This window comes from Zychaea mexicana (genome assembly GCF_025766255.1).
Source record: "Zychaea mexicana strain RSA 1403 chromosome Unknown BDB00scaffold_56, whole genome shotgun sequence".
In the NCBI taxonomy this organism is placed as follows: Eukaryota; Fungi; Mucoromycota; class Mucoromycetes; order Mucorales; family Lichtheimiaceae; genus Zychaea; species Zychaea mexicana.
Genome location: NW_026516719.1, coordinates 87,202 through 94,708, shown reverse-complemented (window position 1 = coordinate 94,708; position 7,507 = coordinate 87,202). Strand labels below are relative to the sequence as shown.

The 7,507-nt window shown below is 44.6% G+C and overlaps 4 protein-coding genes across 4 annotated transcripts; 2 read left to right on the top strand and 2 right to left on the bottom strand.

Annotated features, from left to right (window-relative positions):
* Positions 1 to 920: 920 nt before the first annotated feature.
* Positions 921 to 2,821, top strand: BDB00DRAFT_832015 (S-adenosyl-L-methionine-dependent methyltransferase). The gene is made up of 5 exons (XM_053124176.1): positions 921 to 1,356; positions 1,487 to 1,528; positions 1,615 to 1,637; positions 1,710 to 2,321; positions 2,441 to 2,821. Exons 1-5 carry the CDS (start codon positions 969 to 971, stop codon positions 2,459 to 2,461), a joined length of 1,086 nt encoding a protein of 361 aa, XP_052977848.1. The 5' UTR covers positions 921 to 968; the 3' UTR covers positions 2,462 to 2,821.
* A 780-nt stretch (positions 2,822 to 3,601) lies between these two features.
* BDB00DRAFT_766717 (dihydrolipoyllysine-residue succinyltransferase E2 component) lies at positions 3,602 to 5,028 on the top strand (the record flags this gene model as incomplete). Its single annotated transcript, XM_053119610.1, has 4 exons — positions 3,602 to 3,647; positions 3,778 to 4,532; positions 4,608 to 4,775; positions 4,894 to 5,028. 4 exons carry the CDS (start codon positions 3,602 to 3,604, stop codon positions 5,026 to 5,028), a joined length of 1,104 nt encoding a protein of 367 aa, XP_052977847.1.
* Positions 5,029 to 6,001: 973 nt separating this feature from the next.
* On the bottom strand, positions 6,002 to 6,319 carry BDB00DRAFT_874145 (uncharacterized protein; the record flags this gene model as incomplete). The annotated part of the gene is made up of 1 exon (XM_053127186.1): positions 6,002 to 6,319. The coding sequence occupies one exon, from the start codon at positions 6,317 to 6,319 to the stop codon at positions 6,002 to 6,004; it is 318 nt and encodes a 105-aa protein (XP_052977846.1).
* A 91-nt stretch (positions 6,320 to 6,410) lies between these two features.
* Positions 6,411 to 6,909, bottom strand: BDB00DRAFT_480598 (uncharacterized protein). The gene is made up of 2 exons (XM_053117543.1): positions 6,650 to 6,909; positions 6,411 to 6,581 (listed from the first exon to the last, which is right to left on the bottom strand). Exons 1-2 carry the CDS (start codon positions 6,814 to 6,816, stop codon positions 6,503 to 6,505), a joined length of 246 nt encoding a protein of 81 aa, XP_052977845.1. The 5' UTR covers positions 6,817 to 6,909; the 3' UTR covers positions 6,411 to 6,502.
* Positions 6,910 to 7,507: the final 598 nt, after the last annotated feature.

Sequence of the window (7,507 nt, the reverse complement as noted above, 5' to 3'; positions counted from 1 at the left end):
TTAAAATCATGATTCAGGAAAGTTTGTGGTTGACCGAGTTTCGTCGTAAGCATGCATTTTGCACAAGAGGTATTAGTATATACGCTGTTATCCAGTCAGTGTATCGCATCGCTCTACACATGCTTGTGCATAGATACATAACTATATGATAGGCGCTGCTCATCGTTCACCAGACGGCGGTCAAGGTTTGAGCCTTGAATTTCGGGATGGCAAGTGCTGCGAGGGAAAAGAAGGTTCTAAGTCATATAGTCTTGTAGCTGATCACGATATACTGTCTATCATTACTGTTCTGTCAGCCGACAATCTTGCTTGCAAATTGTCAAGTGTCCTGAGAGGTCTATCTTCTGATAATGAGAAGATGCATGGTTCTTACATATGATGTTGAGGTAAGCTACTGTAAAGATGGGATACGGTGGGACCCACTAATTACAAAATGTTGACGATGATCATCCTTTTGTGCACCGAATACGCCGAGGCATAATTGATATTGCTTTTAAAAAAGCGTACTCTACGCTGTGATATGCACTACTACTGCAAAGCAGTCTGAATGTTGGGCAAGTACAAGAACAGTAGTAGTTGTAGTGTGATAATTCCTGTATGCACTACAGCTGTCGTCGCATATAATACTTGTTTGCCAAAAAAAATTAGGAGGATAAAGTAGGATATTCTTCTCGTGTTCCTTCAACATGTTTGATAAGCTATCCCTCTTCTCTCTCTTTCGCTTTTCCTTCTCTTTCGTCCGTGAATTGCTTCTAGAGAACATTGGGCGTCAACGTAATTATAAACTACAGGAAGCTGACACACAAGTTATGTATTCAAAGATGTATTTCATGATGTAAAGCGCTTTACGGCGGCGTCATGCTGTAAAAACGCTGCTTTTTAGGGCAGCAAATTCTAACAGGTGTAAAGGTCCGAGCGAGTCCTCGATAAAAAGCCTTTCCTTTTGTGATTTTTTCAAACAATTTCTTATGGGGCCTACTACTATCGCTCTATACGCAGCACTTCTTCCCGGTTTATGCCTGGTGACAACGACGGGCCCTTTACGCGACATTGCAATTTATCTTCATGCATTCGGTCTCGCATGGTTACTGTTTTTCCAAACAAGCTCTTCTTCACCACAACAAGGCAGTGACATGTACAATCTTCGCCACGTAATGTTTAATCTCGAAATTCCGCCTAAAACTTTGTGGTTCAATATGGGCTTGTGGGACGCCAATGAAAGCGGTGGCATCAACAGTGACAATGGCAAGAGTAGCGATGACGACAGGTGTCATATGAAATATTCGGATGCATGCGAGAAGTTGGTGGAAGCGGTCCTTGAACGCATGGAGATGAAACATGCCAGTAACGTATTAGGTAATCTCTCCTCTGCCATCTCTCCCTCTCGCTCTCTCCCTTTTTCTCACTACGTCGTTCTTTTCCCCACAAACCTTATTGTTTGTTTGTGCGTGTTTTTTAAAACTCAAATGCGTGTATTACTATATAGATGTTGGCTATGGATGTGGGGATTCATGCTTTATGCTAGCTGGTAAGCTTCTTTATCCTCTGAACATAAGCAGTCGGCACTGCTAGAAATGGGCTATGATATTCATCTACTTGATAACGTTCAACTAGATCGATATGAGTGCAAAGTTACGGTATGACGAAAGAAATAAAGGGAGTTGTGGGGGCTAAATTCTCGGCTGATCTAATGAGAGATATGTAAACAGGGTCTGACCAATGAGATAAGTCAGTGGCGTGTGTCACAGCAACGCCTACAAGCATCACCATCACCAGTAGCACGTCAAAGAAACGATCGTATCAACTTCCTGTGCGCATCTGCTACTGACGACAAGCTCTCATCTGTTATCGACAAGTTTGGCCCCTTTGACCATATCATTTCGATCGACTCTGCTTATCACTACGTGACGCGATGGAAATTTTTGCAAGCCGCACTTTACCATCTTTTACCGGGCGGTACCCTGGGCTTGTACGACCTGACGGTTCATCCAAGTCTTCTTGTGAAGCAGCGAACAAGATGGATTGCCGAGATCGTTGGACGATACGTTCTCGGTATTCCAAAAGAAAACATGGTGACAGCTGAAGCATACCGTGACCGGTTGGAGGCCATGGGATATGCGCAGGTGGAGGTAGAGCCAGTGCCTGCAGATCGCGTGTTTGGTGGTCTGAGCCGGTTTATTCGACGTCAGTATGCGCAGGCCGAGGCATGGGACATCCTGCCGCCGTTTGCAAACCGAATGTTCATGCTGGCAAGCGCGTCGTTGTTTGGGTTGTTGGCTCGTAAGCAATGGGTCGTCCCGGTGATTGTTAGTGGTCGTCGTCCTGCACGCCAAGGCAATTGAGCATGGTTAAAATGGTGGAAATAAAGGGGAGAGTATAAAAGAGAAGGAAAGCCCTCTCGCTTTGACAAGCTGGCCCCTGTGTAAATTTCGTGTACGTACGTGCATACGCTAGTTGTTGAAAAAGTGTGGGGTTTAAGAGTGAATTTACGGGACTAGCCGGGCAGAATTTCCGAAAGACCCGAAATCGAAGCTGCTGGATAAAGTTTTTGGACCCCCTTTCCTTCTATGCTTTCGCTGTACGCAGTAAAATGAACTCCACCGATGTGCACTTGATGAAGCACGACCGGACTCGTAAATCTTTGGAGTGTCGTCGATATACCTGAGAACTGAACTCTAAAAGAGAAGTATACAAAAGAGGTGATGTAAGCAGCCGTGACGCTGCTGCTGCTGCTGGTGTGATGTGATGTGATGTAATCAAATGAGTGTATGACCTTGTATCAGCCACGGTTTATGTACTATGGCACTGGTGCTGCAAGAAGTAATTAAATAGAGAGTGTGAAATTTCTTTTCACAAGGACAGCAACGGGGATTGCCGGACTATTATAACGAAATTCCGCGATTTTCCAAGGTGCGTTAAAACAATCAACCGTCCCCCTCCTCAGCAAACCCCGGCTTTTTTTTTGTTACGAAACACGTTTTCTTCAACGTAATCTTTTCCCTTCAACTCTTCTCTTTGTCTTTCAACAGAGCTGGACGTCAATACCGGTCTCATTTAACCACATTGCTTTTTCCCCTCTCTCTTTTCTCATATACTCACGCATCCTATACAGTCATGCAGTCTACTCGTATTGCACCAATGGCCATGCGCACCTTGTCAGCCTCGGCCCGTCGTGTGGTTTCCCGCTCGTCTCCCTCGCTCGCCCATCAGGCTACTAGAAAGTTGCACGTCCAAATGCCTACTGCATTGTACGTCCGCTCTGATCGTCTCAGGTAATTATATATGAAGAATCAGCTTTGTTGTAACTCGCGGGTGGCTCTCTGTGCCAAAAAAAATAAACAACAAAGGACGGGAGGAAAGAATACATAAAAGAGAGTGCAAGTTTGGTTTGGGTTGGTAAGAGAAAAGTGCAAATGTCCAACGAAGGCCCTAACATCTTTGTTTTACGACAGCCACTCTCCCTTAAACAACGGTGTCTCCCATACCCAAGTTAGATACTATGGTAAATAATGGTTGTGGAGAGAACAACGCGTCATCAGTCGAGCTACTAACGTGTTCTTTATTGGCGATAATAGCTGACAAGGTTGTCCAAGTCCCCCAGATGGCTGAATCTATCTCTGAAGGCACTTTGAAGCAATGGGTCAAGCGTGAGTAATCTTTGCATATTTATTGTGTGACAAGAGAGAGAGAGAGCAATGCTTGTGAGCGTGTGAAGTTGTTCAAGGGGGGCTACAGCATAATTAACACAAACGGTATCTTTTTTTTTTCTTTATACAGAGGTCGGTGAGTTCGTGCAACAGGACGAGGAAATCGCCACCATTGAGACCGACAAGGTTGATGTCACCGTCAACTCGCCTGCCTCGGGTACCATTATTGAGGTCTATGCCCAGGAAGAGGACAATGTTGCTGTGGGTGCCGACTTTTTCAAATTGGAATTGGGTGATGCTCCCAAGGAAGGTTCTGCTCCTCCTCCCAAGAAGGAAGAGACGCCTGCTGCTGCTGCTGCTGCCGAACCTGAAGCTCCCAAGCCCGCCGAAGCTCCCAAGCCCGCCGCTGCTTCTCCTCCCCCAGCTGCACCCGCATCCTCCCCTGCTCCTACCCCCGCTGCTGATGAGGGCAAGAAGGTCTTCGGCAACCGTAGCGAGAACCGCGTCAAGATGAACCGCATGCGTTTGCGCATTGCCGAGCGCTTGAAGCAGTCCCAGGACACCGCCGCTTCCTTGACCACCTTTAACGAGATCGACATGACCAATTTGATGGCTCTCCGCTCTGAATACAAGGATGCTGTTATCAAGAAGCACGGCGTCAAGTTTGGCTTCATGTCCGCTTTCGCCAAGGCCTCGGCTGTCGCTTTGGAGGAAATTCCTGCCATCAACGGCTCCATTGACGGTAATGAGATCGTCTACCACGACTACATTGATATGAGCATTGCTGTTTCTACTCCCAAGGGTCTTGTCACCCCCGTCCTCCGCAACGTTGAGGACATGAACTTTATTGACATCGAGAAGAACATTGCTGCTATGGGTCAAAAGGTTTGTATTTCTTAGGATCATGTGTGTTTTCTTTTTTTACCGTACCGTATCAACTTACCATTGCGAATGGCATAGGCTCGTGATGGCAAGATCACTATTGAGGATATGGCCGGTGGTACCTTCACCATTTCCAACGGTGGTGTTTTCGGCTCATTGATGGGCACTCCCATCATCAACTTGCCCCAGACTGCCATCTTGGGTATGCACAGTATCAAGGAAAGACCCATTGCTGTCAACGGCAAGGTAAATATTCAAAGAAAGGGGCGGTAGAGAGGAAGGGATGATTGTACTGGACTGGATTAGATTTGATTGGGTTTGCTAAAGAAGGGTGGTGGATACTGATCATGTTATTTATGAATAGGTCGAAATCCGTCCTATGATGTACGTTGCCCTTACCTACGATCACCGACTTGTTGATGGTCGTGAAGCTGTCACCTTCTTGGTGCGCCTCAAGGAGATGGTTGAAGACCCAAGACGATTCCTTCTCGGTGTCTAAACAACTTAGTTTTGCCATTGAGCAAAGCGATTTGTTGACACATCCTCAATTACGCACACGACAAAAAATATGAATTTTGCTTTCCTCGATATCTCGCAAACCCAGGTTCTTCCCTTCGTTATCCTTTCTCCACAAGCTTAAGAGACACACTCACACACGCTCTCTCTTTCTCTCACACACACTCTCTCTCTCACTCTTACATACACGCACGAAACATACGACAACAAAAAACACCTGTCTTTCCCCCACTGTATTTAATAAAACCCGTACGCACACAAGCATTATTTTTTGCATGATTTTTTGTGGGAGGTCTCGCGTATATTGGTTGTTGTCTCGACAAGAGGATTACCTGGGACGATAGGAGCAAAACATGGCAGGGGAAGACAAAAACCGGACATGGAGACAGAGCCTCAGTGAGAAATAGCCATATATAATCAGGCTTATGTTATTAGTAAAGCAAAGGAGGGATTGAGTGGGAGAGGTAGTAGTAGGTGTACCTGTTTTACTTGCCATTTTGCCCTGCTGCTCCTTTTATAAGGCTCATATTAAGCGCATCATTAACAAAAAATGTATCAACAAAAGAATGTTCAATAAAAGGAGGCGATAAGTGGGATAAATGCTTATATCACGACGACGACAACAACAACAACAACAATCAAGCTCGTATCAGGTTAACCAGTAGTAAATATTTTAATTTTGCAGGTGCTATATAAATGGGTTGAAGGAGTAAGCTATAATGTAGAAAGAGCAGGAGGACGCTGCAATTTTCATTGTCAATGTAATAGTAGAACGGTAACGCTAATGGAAGTAGTAGTGTAGTATGTAGAAAGAGGAAGAAGAGGTAATGCTATATACAGTTTTAAATGCGTTATGGAAACGGAGGAGGAGGGGTTATATAACTTGTAGTATGTACACAATGTGAGGAAGAGAGACGTTTGTTCCGTTGCTGTTGGATTTGGAGCTCTTTTGCAAATTAAACTGCATAACCAGGTGTAACGCTGAGTCTGACTGTTCGCGTAGGGTGTTCCACAATCAAGGATTCGAATTCCCTGGACTTGGGCGACATTATGGAAGAAGCAGACGAGATCGATGATGCGCTCGATAAGGTACTATCTTCAGAAGAGGTCGATGTTCGGCGACGGCGATGAGGTGTAACCACCTGAGTCAACCATTCGAGACTGTTACGACTTGTTGGCTTTTCGTATGGGGCCGGTGCAAAACAATGATCATCATTGCTGTTGTTGCTGGCAGCAGCTACGCGTGAAGAAGAGAAAGCAGAGAAGAATTTCATATTTGTGTTTTAAAGGTAGGTAATATGTGATAGTACTAGTAGGAGTAGTGTAATAAGTGTTGCTTAAAAAAGTGAGAACAAGATTCTGAGTGATGGAGAAATAGTAGAAAAAGAAGAAATTAATGTTGCCTTTATATAAAAGCCAAATAAGAAGCTTGTGAGAAAAACTATTAGCAAGGAACCTTAAAAAAAGGAGTAAAAGGAACAATTCTCATTTTTCATGACGATAAGAACTAAACAGTGAATTCGTTTTTTTGCGCGCCTAATGCAGGGTCAATCATCGATCTGCCGGTAGAGTGAGAGAGAGAGAGAGAGGCTGTGTATCCTTACTTGCTGCTTTGTGTACATCTAAGCAGGTTGTGTCTGGTTGCTGCTCTTACTTGGGGCCGTTCTCTCCCTGTAATACGTGTGCTTGTGTGTGCAGGAACTCCATTAATCATCCTTATGGTCCCTATCAAAGCGCTTTTTGATAGAGCAAGCCACGGACGCATATGCATACACTTGTAGCTGTAGTAGCAGTAGCAGTAGCAGTGGTATAGTTAGAGAAGAAGGAGGGGGTGGTGTAGGAGGGGTAGGAGGAGCGTCGTGTGTATGATGAACGTGTGTATTATGCGTGTTCGATTTGTAGCAGCAGCAAGGACGATGACGATGGCGACAGCAAACAAAACGAGGATAAAAAGAACCTCATGGCACGGAAAACAACAGCAACAACACATCTGGGAAAAAAAATATGTAATGCAAAGTCAAAGTATTAATGATACATCGATGGAAGGGGAGAACCCTAACGGGCATGTAATCGAATTCAGAAAGTGGTTTTGGAGGAAGGTTGCTGCTCTCTATCGTGAGGATGATATATGCTGTGACATGAATGCGTAATTGCCTATGATGTTACTGTATGCGATGTATCTGTAAGTATAGTACGATGACTAACTGCAGTGTGAAAGGGCTGAAAGAGCTATTGGCTATGCTCCAAAAAAAAAGTCACCCCACTTTCCTGCATTATGCAGATAGTGAAATGAATCGTCTATGAGGTCTTTCATAGTACTACAACATTTAAGTTTTTTCTTTTGCGTATGCAGGGTTCACTCTGTTTATACGTACGCATGATACCTACATAAAGGTTTTTCCGCCTCTTTCTATACATCATCTATCGTTCTCAGTTAACATTATAATCTTCGATCATTGGTA

Excerpts from the sequence above, each read along its gene's own strand:
- BDB00DRAFT_480598 (XM_053117543.1), bottom strand. The coding sequence starts at position 6,816 with ATGCATATGCGTCCGTGGCTTGCTCTATCAAAAAGCGCTTTGATAGGG. Across the intron at positions 6,582-6,649 it reads AGATGTACACAAAGCAGCAA|GCGCGCAAAAAAACGAATTC; the intron begins GTAAGGATACAC and ends ACCCTGCATTAG.
- BDB00DRAFT_832015 (XM_053124176.1), top strand. The coding sequence starts at position 969 with ATGGGGCCTACTACTATCGCTCTATACGCAGCACTTCTTCCCGGTTTA. Across the intron at positions 1,529-1,614 it reads TTCATGCTTTATGCTAGCTG|ATCGATATGAGTGCAAAGTT; the intron begins GTAAGCTTCTTT and ends ACGTTCAACTAG. Across the intron at positions 1,638-1,709 it reads GATATGAGTGCAAAGTTACG|GGTCTGACCAATGAGATAAG; the intron begins GTATGACGAAAG and ends ATATGTAAACAG.